The sequence below is a fragment of the Musa acuminata genome, chromosome BXJ2-11 (genome assembly GCF_036884655.1).
Source record: "Musa acuminata AAA Group cultivar baxijiao chromosome BXJ2-11, Cavendish_Baxijiao_AAA, whole genome shotgun sequence".
NCBI classification, from domain to species: domain Eukaryota; kingdom Viridiplantae; phylum Streptophyta; class Magnoliopsida; order Zingiberales; family Musaceae; genus Musa; species Musa acuminata.
In genome coordinates, this window is record NC_088348.1 from 25,388,876 (window position 1) to 25,410,809 (window position 21,934).

Here is a 21,934-nt window from a genome sequence, read left to right on the forward strand (position 1 = left end):
ACAACTTTGACTACGATATTCTAACAATACATGTCTATATTTCCCATTAAAAATCAATGATGGAGCACACATTGGAAAATCAACACCATCAGGTGTGAGCTATTTGACCTACTAGGAGCAGATTTTCAGTCCTTTCCATGACAGCTTGAAAATGCATTTTATAAAAATAAAATGGATAGTGTGAATTGAATCAACACCTTGAAAAAATTAGTTCTAAATTCTAATTGCAAATCCAAACAAATTCAACCAATTTGGATGGCTCTACACGATAGATCAAGCTAAGAGATTACGAATTGGTGAATAGAAAAGAAATCACAAAGAGGATTAAAGTTTGGTATCTGTACACTGTAGTCTAAACAGATATCACTTTATAATGCCAATATCCCATCCAAGTCATCCATCATTGATTTTGAATGAGAAGTTTCAAGGTTTCCATACTTCCAAGCAGCAATTGCAAAACCACCTGGATTGGTTCAAACCTGCCTATATATATTGTGAATCCTAATGCAAACCGCCTCTTTTTGGACAATCCAGTCTCGTTTAGATATTTTTAAACATCACTTAGGGTTAGCAATTGTACGCAATGCACATGAGTTGACACTGTCTGCAACTCTCCATTATCCACCACTCGTCGCCACAAACGCCCATCAAATCACGGGTGTTTGGTACTCCTCTTCAGTCTCCCCCACCACATCTCCCCTTCAAACCACTCGGTACCATTATATATACCGGCGTACAATCACATATTGTACCCATACCAATCATTGGTCGGATCAATACATCCCGATCGGTTTCGCCGTATAGGCACCAGTACATACCGATGTTTTGAAGAAGAAGAAGAAGAGGAAACCACAATGAAGGAAGAGGAGAGAGAAGGAGGAATAAAAAGGAAGAGGGAAGTAAGAGGGAGGAGGTGGTGGAGGAAGAGGACAAAGGAGAAAGAGGAATGAAGAAGAGGAGCTGAAGGAAGAGTAAGAAGGGAAAAAAAAGATGAAGCAGTGGAGGAGCAAGAAGGAAGAAGAAGAAGCAATGGAGGTGGAAAAGGAGAAAGAGAAGAAGAGGAAGCATACTGGGGAGGTAGGCAGCGGCAAATGACTGCAACGGCGATGTCGGTTACATGCTCCCTGAAAGAAAAGGCTCACGTTGGCAAGCCCTAATTTAAGCTTTAAGTTTTAAGGACTTTTATTGGGTTGGATTGGACAACCTGAAACGAGACTATCCACATACCACTCATACCGCCCATTTGATACTAGGAAAAATAGAGAACCCTGGTGTGGACCATACTAGTATGGTCATGGACCAGCATGGATGCAGAACCCAAAACTGCAAATCTTGCTTCTAAGTCTTCATAGTTCGACCATATGTTTGAAAGGAGTCATCTTTTGAAGTAATAATTTATGCTTCTTCACAGGATTCCAAAATCTTTCACAACCAGTTCTCAGATTGACTGATCAATGATCACTAGTAATAGTTAAAGAGAGGAGAAGCAGATCACTTGGAATTCAGAATCTAGTATCTACCAGGTCCCTGAATGTTATTTGGTTAAATCATAAGCTGCAGTCTTTTAGACATGCAAAGATTGATAGATCTGAAAATAATTGATGTAGACAGATTAGGCATAAAAGATGGTGACAATCAAGGAAAAAAGATCTGATGGGACCAATCCATACTAATGAGTGTTTACTGATCCAACCAGAAAAAGGGATGAAATCAACTGGTCCAGTCCGGAACAGAGGTGAATGTCCTTTAACTTTACCAAACTAAGTTTACCATCCGATTTTAATTGTTAATACCAGGGGTACTGAATGTCAAGTCAACCACCCACTACACTATCATTTTTTATTGCAGTTCTTAATCTTTCCTCCCATGTCCAGCCTGCACCCTTTCTTTCTCTCTTTATCACTCTCCCTTGCTCCTCCTCCCTGCCACCTCACCAACGCAAATCCACCGCCTCATTGTTGTTGCTACCTCCTTCTCCAGTACATCAAACCGTTCACCTCCTCTCCCTTCACCTCATCTTCCTCCTCTTCTACTCTTCTTCTCCTTCTCCTCCCTACTTCCCACCCTTTTTCTCTTCAGTCAGTGCCAACTAGTAAACTGGCATACATCGATCCAGCTAGCGACCACAGGCCTCAAACTGAGACTTAAAACAATTAATGATAGACAAAGAAGATAGTAATACAGTTTCTTTTTTATTTTGTATGTCCAAAGTGCATTTTCATAGTTCCACATACACAAATAACTGACACATGCATATACATAATTCAGTAAAATCATGATCTTCCCAAAACTGGACCAAATGTATAACCTATTAGAAGTGAACTTCAATATTGACTGAATTTCAATTTGCTAAAGAAATAATCCTTGAAAGTTACCAAAGGAGCAAGCAATCTGTCGTCTCATGACCAAATTCTCAACCACCACCAACTAGACCATGGGAGAAAAAAGGAAGGCTTAAACATGGTGCAAGAAAGATTAAATGTAAAACTATGCACATCTAGGTTGTCTTAATTTATCCCTCTACCTTGCTCTTTCTTTTTCAGATCTTCTCTCTCTTGTTATGTTGTCTTTGCTGTTTTCTCATATTATCTTTCTGTTTTGCCTGGCCTCTATTTACCTATGCTCTAAAGTAGGGACCAAAATATTAACACCATTTGCAAGCTCGTTAACGGAAAACATTTTATCACTGATCTTTTCAGCATCATTGTGAAGATACCTATTCACAATCCAGAATTTCATTAAGATGAGCCCCAAGCATACACGAGTTGTAAAAACCAAAGAAATCCAACTCGAACAAATGTAGAAAAAGATAATAGTCATGGAGGATAAAGTTACCTAAATGACAAAATCTCTGTTTTTCAGAACATTTTTGTTCAAAACCATTTACCAATTGTCTGAAATGTACATGAACTTATTTCCAAAACAAGTCCATAAAATCTGACAAAATGAGACTATCACAGCAACCTGAGAACAAGACACCAGTCTGACTTGCCCTTACAACTTCCCCTAACCGCCACAATGGTTCTCTCCACGATCACAACCATTACCAACCCCATAAAACATCTTATCTACATTAATAAAGCTATCATCAAGGAGGTCATACTATGAAATGCACTTTTCATTTGTTTATCATGTCATTTGAGTATCATATCATTTGCAGCATGGCTAACAAGTTTCCGATCAAAGAATCTAGTTTTATGTACTCCAATTAAACCATGAATATAAAAAAACATATTGATATGGTTAATCACCGCAAACATTTAACTTGTTGCATTTCAGAGTGAGGTTAAGCAGACAAAACAATAATGGAAATAACACGATCATGAAAGGGTAATATGAAAAAAAGTTTACCCCATGACTGGATATACTAGCACTTGAATTTGAAGTTGGAGCTGGCAACAAAGAGTCAAAGAAACTATGACAAAACTTCAAAAAAGAAAAAGCTAACTACTATAAATTTAACAAGGATATAACAAGATTTTCACACCTGATCCAGATGTCGAGGCCTCAGCACCACCAGAACTTCCAATCATATCAGAAAGCTTCTTTTTTTTGACATCATCAAGTTTCTCTAATGACCTTTCTAAAGGTCTCATGCCGACCATCTAGAACAACAAAGCAATAAGAACGTCCTAAACTAACTACCAATAAAAACGTTGAAAGACATCTCTCAAATATAAGCACCTTAGCTATAGCAGCCAATGCAGCAAAAGCTGCATCTCTCACTTCAGGGGTACCATCATTAAGGCTCTGCAAATTTCAATGAGAATATTGTACCCATAAATAGCAACAGATGTAACAACCACTTAATTACGTATGGTGTTGTTGTGTTAACTAATAAATGCTATTTCTTGCTGACCTCCAAAAATACAGGCACATAATCCTTGTGCAATTTGAGAATAGTTGCTTTATTGTTTGTCTCAATACAAAATGTAACCCAGATTAATGTTAATGAGCGCACAAGTGGAACTTTATTCTTAACAGCCACTTTAACATCTGCAGCAACAACAAGTGTCATAAAAAAAGCAGAGAGAAGTAAATGAAGCCATACCAGAATTCTTATATCAAGAACATCTAGGAAAACATAGCTTACAGTGTTTGTTTTCCACATAACTAATTTGGACCACAAGTATAAAATGAATAAAAAATAATTGCTATCTCAATGAAAATAAGTCAAAACCTGAAAAATAAATATATATGATAATTGGACTTGTCGCTCATTCCAGGAAAACATAAGTAATATTTGTGGTGACTGTAGAGATTGATACAGTTGTCTGCAACGCAGCCCTATGCAGGTTGTTAAATTTTATTATTAAGACATTTAGCCAATTAATGTGTTTAAAACAGGCTAAACAGCACCCAAATAAGTTCGATAAACCCTGAATCTGTTGGAGCTTTTATCAGGGATTAGGAAATCTACATCCAACTATTTTGTTCCTTTGTTATCTGGTCAACAAACAAGGTCATTCTTCAATTCTACACTTATTCAGCTGCTTTTCCTTGGACACCTGCCTGTTGCTTGGAGCTAAAGCTGTCCTTTCACTCCTGCAAATAGAGAGAGAATTATAAACCATCCAAAACCATATGAACCAGTATTTACTGGTCCAACTTAGTACCGCATGTAGATCAGCATGTTCCAGTCAGAATGCATCGTTGCCAGCCTTACTGACCAGTACTTCTCAAAAACCAGGCTTACCACCAAGTGTTTGATCAATAACAGTTTTGTATCAAGCAGTAAGCATACTGCTTACTACCAAACACCATCATAGCTAACACCCATTATTCAAAAAGGTGCCTCGGCTGAAACTAAGCATCCTCATATCATTCTTCAAGCTGCAGAGGATGCTGCAGAGGCTACCACAGGCTTCTCCTCTTCAGTCTTTTAAAATTCATCAGCAATTATCCTCCAATTCCCTCTGGTTAAGGTAAAATTAAAGCATACTACTACATTTCAAGCACCTTTTTTATTGTCATTAAATTAGATTTGCCTCTTGATGTTATTTAGCCATGAACAACTACTGTGGAAGTTGCAAGCATAAGAATCATGTGGACCACAACAACTACAGAACTTAATTAGCCATGAACAACTATATGGCTTAGCCATATGCTTAATTCACACTCTTTCTGGCATAAGGATCATAATAGGTTTTAAAGATATTTTGATGGTTACTCAGAAGATAATATGAAAATCAACAACTATAGAACTAGAAGTTCTCAGCTTTCAAAATTGGTAGAGGGTGGTCCGTATTGACATTGCTATTGCTATTCTGTCAGTACAAGGATGACAGGTAAAAATACTGGAGAAAGATTTAAACCTTGAATGTCTTGGAACTAGTCACGATTGCTCATCTTACAATATAGCTTTAATAGTTTCTGACTCAGTGTTGCCCTTAGAAAGGTCTTTAGGATGCATTATGCAGCAAATTTTAGTAATTTTACGACTCATGATAAGCCAAAGGCCAACTTAGTTATAGCTCAAACTTTTTCTAATGTTAAGAACAGTTCAAAACATGAAACTTGCAGTCCATTTGTCACAATTAGACGGAAATTTCAGGTTTATATGGAGATGATTATTCTGCAAGTGTCTTCTTCAGTATATATTCAGGGGTCCAGATGATCAGATGTCTGTTCACGTGCGGCTGCAGCATTTATCTCTAGATTTGGATGAACTTGATTTACAAAATTTTATAAACTTCGAACCCTCGTTGACAAGTCAACTTATGAGTTAAGAAGCTGGGAATGGCATCATCTTTTTAGAAAAATGAGGCTGCCCCATTCTGGTAAAAAAGAAAAGCAACTGCCATTTTTGGTAAGGAGATCTTAAAGATTTAAATCATTTCTTCTTGATTTTAATCCAAAAATGAAAGCATATAAGACCATTAATGTCATAACTGTATCTGAAACAAACGTTTGAAATGTTTAGGAAAATTCAAGTTATTGAAGGCATGAGGGACAAGATTAACAAATGAAATCAAATGCACACACACAAAAAAGAACAAGAGTACTTTATTTTACATAATTAAAGCCACATCATGCGGTATATTATACATGCTAACTAAAAATGCACAAACTGAAGTGTGGCAAGCATGGGCCTAACTAAAAACTGATGGTGCAGCAGACATGCTCTGATATAACACTTGCCTTCAATGACATCAACTAGTGTCAAGCATCCAGACTTGTGCATTGACTGAAGAGTTTGAGAAAGGGCTTCTGTTAAAGCTGGTTTTTTCTCCTTCAACTTTTCCTGTTACAAGAAAAATAGAAGAAAATATTAATGAGCCATATAGCATAACAAAATTTGCAGCAAAATGTAGGTTCAAAAGAGAACTTTATGAAAGAAAAAACTACAATCTTCATACAAGGAAAAATAAAATCAACATGTACAAACAGTTTATAGTTCACATAGTACAAGTGATTAATTTATGACACCAAGTAACCATAACCTAGAGTGATAGAGGATACACCAAAAGTGTAGAACTAATGATGTCAAAAAGGTTGCAAAGAAGACTTCAAGTACTTACAAGTAGAACAGGTAACAGAAACCGTGAACTTGCAGCAAAGTGATTTCTCAGACCTTTTGCCAGATTCCCTATTGCTTGAATCGCCTCTACAGAAACAGCTAGATTCACATCTGTGACAAGCTGTAACCAAAGTAATGAGCACAAAAAATAAACTCTGAAAGACTGTGTATTAACTTAGCAAATTAATCCATAAATCAGAGACACAAGCCCCGTTTCATAAATTCAGGGAACATTGCGTTGCATATTGCAGAACACTAAAGTTATGAAAGCAGAAACCCTAAATCAGAACAAGTCACTAAAATCGGATGGATTATACAGAAAATGGATCCACAATCAACATCAGAAAAGCAAATACCAATCCATAAAATCAAGTCTACGACTATAAACACCATAAGAATACCTTTTTGAGGGTCCGACAGATTTCACTAAAATCACCAGGAGCAATTCTTTTAGTTGAAGCAAGTTTAGCAAGCTCAGCAACAGCATCCCTTCTTTCAGACCATTTTGCAGCTTTCTAGTATAACGCAATGGCATATATGAATTGTCATTTAATACGATGCAAAGATACAGCCCACCGTTAAGACCTGGTACTGCAGATGCACAATGAACCAACAAATAGCATAGGCAGAAAATAACATAAGCAAAGCACTAACCACTCCATCCCAAAATCCAGACTTGTCCAAAGGGTTCAAGATATCCACAGGATCAACAAGTTCATATTCATCTATTTCCTGAGGAGCTGAAAGATGAACTATATTAGCATAGATTGCAAAACAAACAAAAGAAACACTTATATATAAGTACAGTATGTTTGAACTAGTAGCTCAAATTATATCAATTGACAAAATTATAATTTAAATGTTCCTAACCATCGGAAGTAGATTCTTCAGAAGCACCAGCACCCACAATTTCTGCAACAACTTCTTGCTCCGGTTCCTTGTCTTGCTCAGATCTAAAACATATTTACAAATATTACTCTCGCCAAAAAAAAAAAGGAATACAAGCTGACTTCTTGATATCACCTCTAAATTGATTGCAGAAGAAGAAATAACCACTATGTCAGATAAAGTTGATGCAAAAACTAAGACAATGCATCATTAACTGTTTGAGCATTCAAACCATCGATATGCTATACATGTTTTATTTATGCATCCTAAAATAAGTATAATGGTCAAGACTCTGACACTTCAGGCATTATGTCTAACATACAAGTAATATAATTGTTAAAAGTTCAAAAAGCAACATTTCTATATTAGCTAAATTGAATAATGATTAATGAGACGTCTAAAGCCTGATGTACAATTGTCTAAGTCGTCAAATATCAACAAGGTGCCTGAGCAAGAGCACAAGGAGGGCTACTTTTCCTTTCTCTGTCCTACAATTTCTCTCTTTTGCACTTATTTCACATTCTTATATATGACAATAAGCCTTGTCCCTGTCTATAATAGGACCTTGCAATATCATAAATTTCTTGTAGGAAAATTGTTCCATAAGTTAAATAATTCAACTAGAATTTAGGACTAATAATTCTTTTAGCAAATGTTTGCATGGATGATTGTATTTAGTCCTGATTTGATGAACAAAAGTTGAAGTTAAGTCCTTCTTGATCCATTGTTTACTCAATTCTCTCTAAGTTCTCTAAAGAAGGGCATGCCAATTTAGAAAACTCCCAGCAATGGAATACAAAAGAAGGGTCAAATCAAAAAGAAGTAATCTTAATATGGTGCAGAGGCTCATTCTCCAAACTCTAACCATTCAACTAATTTCAAAATCAAATCTCCTCTAAATAAAATTGTTAATGTTAAAAACTTATTCAACAAAGCTTTAGATCTCTCTAGCAGCTTCAATTTTAATTTTTATCTCCATATCCAATCCTAGAACCTATTGAAAATCCTCAAACATCTTCAAATAAGTCACTTCTACTAGAACAAAGTTAAATGAATAAGTCTAATCCTCAACAAAGCTTAAATTCTTGAAGCAACCTTACAAAGTTCAAGGAGACTATAGAAATAAGCAATTTTGATCAAGGTAGGCAATACCGAATGATACCGTTCGGTACGTGCGGTACGTACCGGTCCGACAACATACTGGTACGCGGACCGTCCGCTACCGGACGGAACGAAAAATAATAATAAAATAATATATATATATATATATATTAGAAAAAGGCAACATTCGACGACGTCACTTAGGCACCTATTTCGGATATATATATATTTATATATATATAAATAAACTCGGCGACGTCGCCCCGCGTGGGGAAGGAAAAGGCGACATCGCCTTTTAAATAAAAATATATATATATATAATCTTTTATATATATATATATTAATTTATATATATATATATATATATATATATATATATAAATGAGGTGACGTCGCCCCGTCTGCGAGAAGAGAGAGGCAACGTCGCCGAGTTATATATATATATATATATATATATATATATATATATATATATATATATATATATATATATATATATATATATATATATATATATATATATATATATATATATATATATATATATATATATATATATATATATATATATATATATATATAACATTTCGTACCATACCGAGCGAACGTCGAAACGCCAGTACGGTACGGTATTGCGAACCTTGGTTTTGATAGCATAAAACATATTTCAAATTGATGAATAACATAGAAGCATTAAAACAAAATAAAATTCTGTATGCATGCATCTAAGTATATAGATCAAAATCACCCTTTCCAATCACAAAATGCTGTTTGGAACTTTGGATCCCTACCTTTACCCTTCATTGCATTTGCAAATGCAGAACACCTTGTTTAAAACATAGGTAAGTACATTTCTGTATGCAACCTGGGAACAAATTACCTAAGTCTTGCCATGAAATCAAATTGGTTAAATGAAAAAAAATATGCAAGCATGAGTAACTGCATGGATTTGATTCAGGCCTCTGTTCTCCTCATCTTTTTTATATAAAATTCTATATTCATGACTTTTTTGTATCAACACGGCATCTCTTATCCATGTCCTTGTGATGCACGCTATAAGCTCCGGATTTGCATATGCAATCTCAAAATGCAGGGATGCAAAAAAAACAGGATTGCATATGCAACATTATTAAATGCATGTTCCAAAACAAGCCGTACCATTAGTAAGTGCTTCATTTACTACTGCATGCATTAACTTATGAATAGGCATCAAAAACTGCAGTGATGGAAACAGCTCCTGCTTGAAATTATCTAAATAACACATCCAAGCAGAAGGTTTTACACCACGGGTGATTTGATGAATAGGCATTATATATCAAAATTGAAGCATTGTTTTCTAGATCAAGTGTTCAAGGAACTTTAGATCATGATTAGGAAGTTGATCTTTAAAAGCCCCAGTCCCACCATCTTGGTTCATGCTAATATCGACAAGGGTGAAATCCTTACAGAAGGATTCTGACATATATATGTATACACACACATATATATGTATACACATATATGTATGTGTATGTATATATATATGTATGTATGTATATATATATGTATGTATGTATATATATATGTATGTATATATATATATATATATATATGTATGTATATATATATATATATATATATATATGTATATATATGTATGTGTGTGTATATATATGTATATATATATATAATCAATGATGATTAATTTCATTACTGCCTTCGTAATAAGACAATTACAAAACTTTATGTAACTTTAACTGTAAATTCCATAATCATGACAAACATATAATAACACCTCTTTCAAGATTTGAGTATAATGCATAATAAGTCAGGAGTATGACATAAACTATATCAAATCATCCATTAAAAATTGGGTAATGACTAAGCAGTAGTCGCACATAACATGTCAATAATCAACTACGTTTCACTTTTATAAGTTACCAAAAAAATGCTATTTAATCTTTACAATATAATTTAGACATCAGACAATGAATAAGCATACTGAAAAGACAACTAAAAGGAACAAAATACATCACCTTATTTTGCGAGTAGGTCGAGCAATTCCAGAAACATTGGCAAGTTCTGCCTCCAGCTCTTTTTTCTTCAAATGATTATAAAGAATAGTTTCAAAAGTGCATATCAGGATTCAATTAAGAACTAAAACAGCTGAAATCTCACCATAGTATCTCGCATTTTTTCAAATAAAATAGATTTTACTGGTTCCTTTCCAATCCAACGACACAGTTCAAGTGTAAGACCTTTCGAAGATGCACGGACATTCTGATCTTGGTGATCAAAAAGTTCAGGAAGCATTTTAAGGATTTTCTTGGGAGGAACCACCTTTGCCCCAAACTCACTAGAGATTGTAAGCAAGTAAAAGAATGTCAGTTCTAAAATCTAGATCAATTGAAAAACTAAAAGAAACAAAATAGAGATTAAGAATGAGTAACATATACACCTAAGAGCTTGAAACATCACATCAATTGCAGGCACAACTGCTTTTGCAACTTTATTTTTTATTGCTTTCTCCATTGCTTCCTGAAATTCCAGACAATTGAAGTAAGAAAGTTTTCTAACAAATGTTGAAGGATTCCACAGCCAAAAGCCAATAATAGGAGGTAAAAGTCACAGCAAAATAGAAAGAATAGACATTGCTCCATGTAAAGTATAAAAAGGACCACATAGCATCACATTGTTAGAAAATGAAGAGTACGTTATAGCTAAATCAACTGCTGTTTATCTTCAATGTAATAATCTAGATACATTTCTAACCAAACATAACAACAAGAAAACTTGCTAGCCTATAAAAAATTAAATCAATGTGGCAATAACAAAGGTACATTTGATGCTGGCATTGAGTAGCTTAGTTAAGAATAGATATAGCTCAACAGCCCACCCCCATCCATTCAACAAACTCCCAAACCCGGCCACACGAACACGCACATCTCCTTTTCTCAACCCAAATATAAAAAGTAAAAAATAAAAATAGAATACGGAAAGCCTGAAATTAAATTGAAACATGATGCTAAGCAACTTTTGTACAGAATCAGAATCACAGGGTATCTGGCAGATACTATTTGCAGAACACCATCCTCAGGATTCACAGCAGTATCACTGGAAGCTTGGCTACTTTTGTGAAGTGCTCTAGGTAACAAGGGGAAGAAGAAAATAATTCAGAATAATCTAAATGAAAAGTATTATTTATTTGAATCTTAAGTTTCTGGAAGAATTAAATATATGTGCCGGCACACATTTGGAGGGTGCAAAATGTCACAATTCAATCACAAATCTCCAATGACAGACCATAGTCCCTAAATACCAATGTAAACCAGGAATAAGTACTGGAATTATTTAGTTCCTTAAGCAGTTGTCATCATTATGCTCTCCTCTGTATGGACTTAAAAGTCTCTATTGGCAAACTTACTATTGATATCTCCATCAGTTTTGTGGAGTATGGTATTAAAAAGATAATGGTTATCTAATATCTGACAATTGTCGGATTAACGGTTATGCTCATTTGGAGCAAATACTGATACTGATTATTTCAGCCATCTGCCACTTGCATGCATCCAGACCGATTGAGCAGATGCATATATAAGCTTAAACGGATCAAATATGATACTATTGTCAATATCTGTCTATACCTAATATCGTTTTATCCTACTTCCTCCTTATGAAGCATCAAATATAGCAGTTTTTAACTAGCACACAGCAACATGCCATTGTATTCAGATTCTGACATCTGCAAACAAGTCTGTGCATCAACTGGTTAGCATCCAAAAATGGATGGACAGCTGGAGATTCTGAAACATATTCAGTATGATGGCAACATCATCAACATCTTCCCAGAGTGGCGGCTAGAAAACAAGACTTGAACTAATTCTGGAACCTAAATTACGCATGAAGATATCATATTCTAATTTTCATGTCAATTATCAGAGTTAACAGTTAACTTGCATGAGGAGAGATCCCTATATCAGTTAAAGAAGCATAATATGCTCTTCTTCCAAGCTCAAAAAGTGAATCATGTCAACAATATGACAAGAAATCCAGCCGAAACATGGAGTTCCCAACAGTTTGAACCATGTATACACCTATAAATTGGAGGTGTATGGTAAGAGAATTCCAAGCAGGGAAAAAGGAACAGGAACCTTTGCCTCAAAAGTGCAACATTACAATCAACAAGAAGCAGAATGCCAAGTCATGCTCCAGAAGACATGTTTTGTTTGTTTAAAACGATCGTTCAAGTAGCTAAGTTTTAAGCAAGCAAAGCAGCAAAATGGTGCCTAGGTACGTTATTTTCTTCTAACCAAGTTAATAGTCTTGGTAACTTGAAATTTTCTTCGTAGTTAAGTATTTGCTTCTTGCAAAAGGGTGTAAGTTACCATCTTCTTACCAAGAACACTTCGGCTGCCTCCAACTCCACCCACAAGAGAAAGGCAGCCTGTGCTTTCTCTACTGTCTTAGGCCTTCCAGTGAGGCATTTAGCAACGATGGAATCACAAACTTCCTTCGCATACCTACATCAAAAAGAACAACTCCACACACAATCAGGAGGTTGTAGTGTTTCCAAACTCCGTATCAACAGATAGAAAACAAGCATACCTCCCAGCATCAGCATCCGCCGCACGCAAAAATGCAATTAGGGCATCGAGCGCCTTCTCCTGCACAGGCGCATTGGAATCCGCCACTGTCTTTCTGAAGAAAGGCCCTAATCCACCACAATTGCAAAGAAATCAAAACTAACAGCTTCGTCCAGATTTAGTAACGAGCCATAGTCGACCAATCAACCGACGAAATTCCGCACATTCAAGTCAGCACTCGTCCGACAAACTCCATGTCCACAGATCAAGTAAAAGCGCGCATGGCAAAGGCCAGACGAGCAGGAAACAAACCGGATCGAAACGGGATCGGTGCTTACCGAACTCTCTGAGGCGCGGATCCTTCGGATCGGTGATAGAGTCACAGACCGCGGCCAGATCGATGTTGGCGTCGTTCCGCACCTTCCAGTTCTTGTGGAGGAGCCGCTCATCCCAGGGCAGCTTCTTCGCATCCTTGAGCAACTTCTCGTCCTCCGTCGTCATCGCACCGCTCGCCCTCCACCCTCTTCCCCTGCTCCTCTCCCCCCTTCACCTTCGAGGAAATGTCCTCAGACCGGCATAGATGTAGAAATGGCAGGAAATCGGACCGAGTGAGCGAGGGTTTCGCCGCTCCTCTTCTCGTGATCTTTTCGCCGGCCAGTGGGTGGCGAAGAAAGGAAAAATGAAATAGAGAACAAAAAGAATTGAGGGACGAGAGGGAGCGAGACGAGAGCGGAGATTTGTTTGGGGTTGGCACGTGGGAGACGGTAGGTTGTGGGTCGGAGCGAAGACTCCCCCTTTTGAGATGGCTCGTGCGAGCGAGGTGTGGGAAAAACGATCACACCATCAACCCAGCCCGCCATTTCTACCCGGGTGGGGCCGGTCGGTGGCCTCAGAGCAGACGAGGCAGGTACCGTTGAGGATTCAACGAGGGAGGGCGGCCGGGGGGGTGGGAGAAAGGAATCGTGAGTCGGCACGAGAGTTGCACGTGACGCGTGGGGTGGGGTGTCTCTTTTTGAGCCCCTTTCAAAATTTGAACTTTGGTGGGGGGTGTGATGATAGCTGATGAGATGGCTGGCTTAATTTTTTGGCTAGTTGAAGAAGGCGTATGGTCCGAGATGTTGCATTGAAGCTATTGCATACGATACGTGGAGTAGGTCACCGGCGATATCCAAATCTGTGGCCCACTTGCAAGACAGAAAGATTGTCACTGGTCATCTTAAAAAGGAGTTAATCCGTGCACGACGCATGTTTGGATTCTCGTCAAATATCACTTCTAAGGTAAATTTTTTCCCCCAAAACGAAACATATATTAGCTAATTAAATAATTACGAACCATGCCTCGAGAGGATAACTGTCGGGGCCCATTATTCTCGGAAAACAAGTCATAGTTTACCGTAAGGAAACTAACATCGATGACAATGTATGAAGCGACGGAACCAATCACGTCACTAACCACCTTAGTGAATGTCGAGCTACCTTGACGATCGAAATTGCCAGGTGATCGGATCACGTCATTGACAACCTTAGTGAACATTATGCTACTTCGATCATCGAAATCGCTGCTTTGATGCTAGTTATGTTATCTCGATGGCTTAAGCCATCACCGTTAAAGTCGAACCGAATTTTTCTTTTTATTTGGTTCGAATTAATCAAAGTGAGGTAGTGCAAATCAAAATCGATTTGAATCTATCTAACTAAACTGATTCAAAATCGATTAATCGGTTTGTAATCTTAAATAATTTTAAAGCTAATTTTTTTAAATAAATTGATTCAATGTAATTCAATCGAATCATAATCTTGATCCAATTGAGGATAAGATTTGTGAAAATAAGCCCATGTTATTTGTAAAATTAGGGCTTTGAGTATGTTTGATTAATTTGTTTGAATCGATTAAAGAATTAGGATAATGAATTCAATCGGATTAATATTTTTTAAATTAAAATATATTTCATTCTATTTGAATCGATTAATCAAATCAAATGAGGGTACCCAAATCCAGACAGTTTATAGTCTTCAAAATCAAACCATTTGTGAATTACTTTAAATTAAATCAATTTTAAACTAGTTTATTCTAGTTTGATTCTATATTTCGATTTAGTTTGAACACCTCTACCCTAAATATAATTGGGTCATATTATCAACCATCTAAATATTTGTTAAGTTATCTTGACGATCATAATCATCACCCTAGAGGTGGTTAGGTTACATCATCACTTATCTCAAGAGTAGTAATAATATATTAACAGTAAAACTATTTATCTCATTTTCTATAATAGTCAATCAGTTTCTCTCTCCTTATCTTTTTGAATATCTAAAACCATTCTATCTAAACAAGTCAATTGACATAATAACCAAAAGAATCAAGTCGAGACAATCCGACATTAATATTCTATAATTACTTTTACGATGCGTTGAGAGTATATAAGTTCCGCATTGATTTCTTAATTCTACGTCGATAGATCAACTTTAGTCAAACTTGATTGTTTTTATGTCGAGTTCAAACAAGATCGAGTCATATATTATCTTCTACCCGATGAACAACTTTCGACTTTGAAGGTAACGCAATCTCATTGGATTCTTTGATAATACTACCCCATTGAAATCTTTATTCATATAATACATCCAAAAACAGAAGGTAATAAAGCCTTTATATCCTAATTAAGCTTATGGCCTGCCAAGACTTAGTGTTAATATAAAAGACGAAGCATGAGGCTCCATGCGTACGTACCCTACTTTAGAGCCAAAAATTCATGTTAGAGAATTCCTGAATCGAATGTGATTGCAACCAGAAAACAACCAGTCGCCATATGCATCCTCGATATTGACATTCAGTTGACATTCCCCTCTCCTTTCCACATAATAGTGGACAGCGTCATAGTGTAAAGCTCAAGCAACAGCTTTATAAACCAAACGAGAGAGATCATTGACAGAAGATCGCGAGCATTCATCCAATGATTCCTTAAGTCAATCTCTCCACTTGGCAAAGATATAAATTTGAGGTGAAAGAAGCACCATTTGAGTGTGTTCTACGCTCATGTTGAAGCTTCATTGACCAAGTGTCGTATGGAACTAAGTGTGTCCTCTTTATGTCTCGATTGACGGTCATCGATCTATCATAATTGGGTCATTATGTGGCTGTACTATTTACAATGTGTCGTCGGCTCTCCCACTATCCATTTTAAATGCATTAGTTCATGAAAATAATCGCTACTCATCACTCATACTTGCATCCTAATTCATAAGGAAAAATATACACTTTAAGGTGGACCATAAAATGTTTATTAGGCATTGATTCTTAACTCTTTGATTAGCGTGGGATTAAGTCAACTTCGTCACTATAGTCTTTGATATAACATTTACATGGAAGTATATGACAATCAATTAAGATAGGTGTGTATGGATTATATGACCAGCAGTGACCTTGAAGGACAAATAGGGTTTTCATTTAATGAAAATCTTGGAAAAGTGATTAGAAATTCTCTTATCAAGCATTTCATGCTTATTGAACATTATTTGAATGTAAAGCTTGTAAAAACTTTCTCAATGATGGATAATAGCCTAATTTTATACCAGATATTAATATGTACCCTACTTGCACTGTTACCTTATATTTCTATAATTTTGTAGAGAATAATATTTCAAAAGAATCCGTTTCAGTTTTCATGTCACAGTGAAATCAGACAATGAGATTGGAGTCACACTATACTTGATTTCTCTAGGAAGCCAAACATATCACCCAATTCAATAAAGCATATGTACATTATACTTGATTTCTTCTCCAGGAAGCACATTTTAGACCAATAGCCTTCGATCTACTCAACACAAATAGCAAATCTATGTAATAATGAGTGAAAGGCTATCGTTTGATTATATCCAAGTGTGTTGTATTATGAGATTATAAATATTCAAGTCGGATGGCTGACAGGTGCACATCCAATTCCCTTATATCAACTCAACATTTACCACCTCGACATGCTTTGTGTGGATATCCGTCGTAATCTGAATATATTTATTGAAGGAAGAGATATTGTTGTGTAGGGAGGAGCGGCAAAGGAGGAGAACGAGCGAAGAAGAAGATAAGTTTGAACGGTTGTTGCGGCGCCAATTGCTCACGCCGTCCTTATAGCCATCAAACCTGGTGATGGAATCCCCTTCTGCACCAGCTATAAGAGCAGGTCGAGGCCGCCCAGCAAAGACCGAAGCGTCCCAGTTGGCCTTGTGCTCCTCCTTTTCATCTCCTCCGAGCGCTACCTGGGATCTTCCCATGGCCTCCCGTTAGGTTCCGTCCCCTCCATTCACCCTTCTTCTCTTCCTTCCTTCAGCTGTCGTAGCCGATAAAGGAAAGAGAGGGAGGGCAGAAACAAAGAGAGCGAGGCTGTTGCCCGGTTCCACCCAGTGAGAGGAAGAGCGAGATGTCGCGTGTCGTGGTGCTCGTGGTGGTGTTGTTGTCGGTCCTGGGGCTGTCCGGCGTCGGCGCCGAGGATCCGTACCTCTTCTTCACGTGGAACGTGACCTACGGCACCATCGCTCCTGTCGGCGTTCCTCAGAAAGGTATCCTCATCAATGGCCAGTTCCCCGGCCCTAACATCAACTCCACCACCAACAACAACATCGTCATCAATGTCTTCAACAACCTCGACGAACCCTTCCTCTTCTCATGGTGCGTATCTCTGATCTTCCTGTCGATTCGATCTCGATGTCCGAGACATCAGAGACTGCAACGTCTGCTTGCTTGTGGATCGTTGCAGGAACGGGATCCAGCAAAGGAAGAACTCGTGGCAGGACGGAGTGCCTGGGACCAACTGCCCGATCCCGCCCGGCAAGAACTTCACGTACCACTACCAGGTGAAGGACCAGATCGGCAGCTTCTACTACTTCCCGTCCCTGGCCATGCACAAGGCGGTCGGTGGCTTCGGTGGTCTGCGGATCAATAGCCGCCTTCTCATCCCTGTGCCGTTCGACCCCCCGGCCGACGACTACACCGTCCTGGTCGGCGACTGGTACGCTAAGGACCACAAGGCCCTCGCCAAGACCCTCGACATGGGCCGCAGCATCGGCCTCCCCTCCGGCGTGCTCATCAACGGTAAGAGCGGCAAGCATGGCAGCGGCAAGGACGACAAGCCGCTGTTCGTGATGGAGGCCGGGAAGGTCTACCGCTACCGCATCTGCAACACCGGGATCAAGGCCTCCATCAACTTCCGCATCCAGGGCCACACCATGGAGCTGGTGGAGATGGACGGCTCGCACACTATGCAGAACATGTACGACTCCCTCGACATCCACGTTGGGCAGTGCTTCTCCGTGCTCGTCACCGCCGACCGGGCACCTAAAGACTACTACCTGGTGGCCTCCACTCGGTTCCTGAGGAAGGAGCTCACCGCCACTGCCGTCGTCCGATACGCCGGCTCCAACACCCCCCCTTCGGCGGTCCTCCCTAAGGGACCCACGGGCTGGGGGTGGTCGCTCAACCAGTGGCGGTCTTTCCGGTGGAACCTCACGGCCAGCGCCGCCCGGCCGAACCCCCAGGGCTCCTACCACTACGGCAGCATCAACATCACCCGCACCATCAAGCTCTCCAGCTCCCGCGTCGTAGATGGTGGCAAGATCCGGTTCACGCTCAACGGCTTGTCGCACGTCGACGCCGACACCCCGCTCAAGCACGGAGAGTACTTCGGCGTTGGCGACAAGTTCTTCAAGTACAACCTCATCGGCGACGTGCCGCCAACTAGCAACGCTCCCTTCACCCTGGCCCCTAACGTTATCACGATCGAGTTCAGGACCTACGTGGAGATTATCTTGGAGAACCCTGAGAGGAACCTGCAGTCCTACCACTTGGACGGCTACTCCTTCTTCCCCGTCGGGTAATGCGTCCCTGTTCTCTCTCGCTCTCCTGGTTTCACATCCATGCATGATCTGACGATGATCGTCTACGTGAATTGGGGGGCAGGATGGGGCCAGGGAAATGGACGCCGGCGAGCAGGAAGGGCTACAACCTACTGGACGCAGTAAGCAGGCATACGATCCAGGTGTACCCGAGGTCGTGGTCGGCGATCATGCTGACGTTCGACAACGCCGGGATGTGGAACCTGAGGTCGGAGCTGTGGGAGCGGCGTTACCAGGGGCAGCAGCTCTACATCAGCGTGCAGTCGCCGGCGCGATCACTGAGGGACGAGTACAGCCTTCCCGACACCGTCTTGCTCTGCGGAGCGGTCGCCAGCCTCCCCAAGCCGCCTCCCTACACCTGAGGAGCGCGGCTTAGGGCTGAGTTGTGCGTTGGAGCGTGGGAAGGAGAAGAGTGAGCGAGGAGATTCACGGGAATTATAAGCCAATTTGGTCCTTGGTTTGGCTGGTCGTCGACGTGCATGTAATTGTTCGCTCTCGAGATATTAATGGGTTATTTTTAAAGAAAAAACATGAGTCATATCGCCTAATATTTGATTCAAAAAAATAAATGAAACAATAAAAACATGGTGGTAAAGTTAGATCATGGCAAGTATGATTAGATACACAATTATTTAATCATGCTAATCAAAGGAATACATTATTTTGTTTGTTAATTCTACATATAAGACGTCTAAATTATAATTTAATTCTAAGTATTAACTAGTAATAATGATTTATTTTAATCGATGATACATAATGATATTAACTATAATGTTTGATGGTTCGATTGACTCTTTATGAATAATACATGATGATTTTATATTGTCATTCCTATGAATTAATTCTTTCTTTCTCATGACGATTACTAAATCATCTTATAAAAGACTTTCTGTATGCTACTTAATATAAAGAGATTTTATACGACTCAACTTAAAAAAATTGATTAAATTCTTAATATTTACTTAATCATTGGAGGGCTTTTGTTAGCATGCGCTCTATGTGGTATTTGTTGGACTCTATCAAATATAATCATCTCTTAATATCGAGTTCGATAAAACCAAGATTATATTCAACATAAAAATATACAGTAATCAAGAGCGATGATGTTTCACAAGATAATTATATTAGAGCTTCATATGATCATGTATAAGACCTCACATAACCAACCCAAACATTCGCAATTGATTTACCTAAGAATCAATTTTCATTTTAAATCCATGATAATTATTTCATCTTCTTTTTCTAATAAAAATAGAAAGAAAAATTTATAAAGAAAAAGAAGAAAATTTGTTTTTAATCTTTTTGGCACAATCCGTATTTTCGTGGAATGATCATAATCAAATTAATGTATCTAAGAATAGTGACTTTGAAGTCACTATTCTTAGATACATTAATCATGGTATTTCACGGTTGAATCAATTTAAAAAAGACCTAAAGTTTTGGTGTTCAAGCGCTAATTCAATGACTCTAGGCTCACATGCCTAGTGACGAGCCGGTACTCTTTCATCATCTTAACAAGGTTTTATTTAATCTAACCTAATATGTTCAAGTACTAGCTGGAGTAGTATAAGCCATTGTGTCATTCCTTCCTTAGTCGGTGCAACTTACTTAATAAAGGGGAGCGACACCTATTTTCGCTTGTAATCAACTCATAGAACCCATGCCTAACATGTTCCACTCTATTTCTCTTATTCCTTTTAAGGGGTGATTGAGTAATAAGTTATATGTTATAGGTTAAGAGTGGCTCAATGAATTAGATTAATACTTTTAGGATATAAAACATGAATAGTAATAAGAGAAGAAAGCTAAAAGACTACCATCTATGTGAAGTCTCATTTCACTAAAAAAATATCCAATAAGAGTAAGTGCCTCACGATTTCTACCTACAAAATCTTGAATCCATAACTTAGATATGACCAATATGTCACTTTGTTAATATAGATGACATTATATGTGATGATTGACACCCTTCTATGTTGGTGCTTCTTGATACCTCTCAATAGGAATGAAAGAGAGTGGTACTCTTCACTCCGAACTTCATCAATTCCTTTAGTCAATTGGGGAACAAGTTTAATCTTAACAATATCAACTAGTCACTATTAAAAAAAAGATAATAATATCTTTATTTAAAATTTTTAGGGAGAAAACAAATCCCTATATGACTGCTATACTAAGTTCAACAACAAAGTTAGGATGGTATTTAATCTCATTCTTTGATTCTTATATAAGCTTTTATCAAGTGTTTATGACCTTCTCATTTCTTTTAGTAGGAAGGAAAAAGATAGAAGAGAAGAAGTTGACGAAGGAGGATCAACCTTCTCGATCATCAATCGATAAGTCCTAAGATAAAGGTCCTCTTAGGGGTTCGAGTACTCTATGGGAGGGACTTTACTCCTCTCAATATCTCACACATGGAGGTATTTCTCCAAATAAGGGAGAAGGGGCTCTTGAGAGCTCCTTGCTTATGAGGTCTATGATAATACAGAGATATAAAACTTAATTACATCAAATTTTATTACGAACCCTCAATCCAATGGGCTGATCAAACTCATCAACTATAGACAATTCTAGAGGAGTTGAAAAATATATGGCATTAGAGTAAAGAGAGTATGGGTCAATGAGCTCTCAAGTTTCTATAGAGCTATCAAACTATACTATAGGCATCAATGAAAGAGTTGCTTATGATACCCAAATTATCATTCCTTCCAAGATTATCACCTTGATAACCCAAACCATGATAAAATGACATCAAGCGCTAAGGGTTTACCTTGACAAGATTAAAGAGACTCAAGAGAATGCCCATTTAATTATTTGGCCTATAAGCGAGCAATGATAAAATACTACAATTGAAGATATAATATCGATACATAAAATTTAGTGACTTGGCCCTTAGGAAGGCAAAGGTGAGTGACCCAACTCACTCATGAGAGAAACTGGTACCAAACCAGGAGAGTCTCTATCGAGTAGCCGAAGAGGATAA

General features: G+C 38.2%; 2 protein-coding genes across 2 annotated transcripts in view; one reads left to right on the plus strand and one right to left on the minus strand.

Moving 5' to 3' along the window:
* Positions 1-13,827, minus strand: part of LOC103971536 (protein MOR1) — a 35,123-nt gene extending 21,296 nt beyond the window's left edge. The window contains exons 1-15 of the mRNA XM_018820783.2: positions 13,410-13,827; positions 13,094-13,199; positions 12,885-13,008; positions 10,947-11,026; positions 10,667-10,844; positions 10,525-10,589; positions 7,391-7,473; positions 7,175-7,260; positions 6,922-7,035; positions 6,522-6,641; positions 6,142-6,244; positions 3,860-3,996; positions 3,685-3,750; positions 3,488-3,605; positions 3,352-3,392 (exon numbers count right to left, since the gene is read on the minus strand). Coding sequence (XP_018676328.2) covers positions 3,352-3,392; positions 3,488-3,605; positions 3,685-3,750; positions 3,860-3,996; positions 6,142-6,244; positions 6,522-6,641; positions 6,922-7,035; positions 7,175-7,260; positions 7,391-7,473; positions 10,525-10,589; positions 10,667-10,844; positions 10,947-11,026; positions 12,885-13,008; positions 13,094-13,199; positions 13,410-13,572 — 1,584 coding nt within the window. The 5' untranslated portion in view covers positions 13,573-13,827. The remainder of the gene's footprint in view (positions 1-3,351; positions 3,393-3,487; positions 3,606-3,684; positions 3,751-3,859; positions 3,997-6,141; positions 6,245-6,521; positions 6,642-6,921; positions 7,036-7,174; positions 7,261-7,390; positions 7,474-10,524; positions 10,590-10,666; positions 10,845-10,946; positions 11,027-12,884; positions 13,009-13,093; positions 13,200-13,409) is intronic.
* Positions 13,828-17,281: 3,454 nt separating this feature from the next.
* LOC135627175 (L-ascorbate oxidase homolog) lies at positions 17,282-19,488 on the plus strand. The gene is made up of 3 exons (XM_065133175.1): positions 17,282-17,731; positions 17,820-18,932; positions 19,019-19,488. Exons 1-3 carry the CDS (start codon positions 17,484-17,486, stop codon positions 19,314-19,316), a joined length of 1,659 nt encoding a protein of 552 aa, XP_064989247.1. The 5' UTR covers positions 17,282-17,483; the 3' UTR covers positions 19,317-19,488.
* The last annotated feature ends 2,446 nt before the right edge of the window (positions 19,489-21,934 follow it).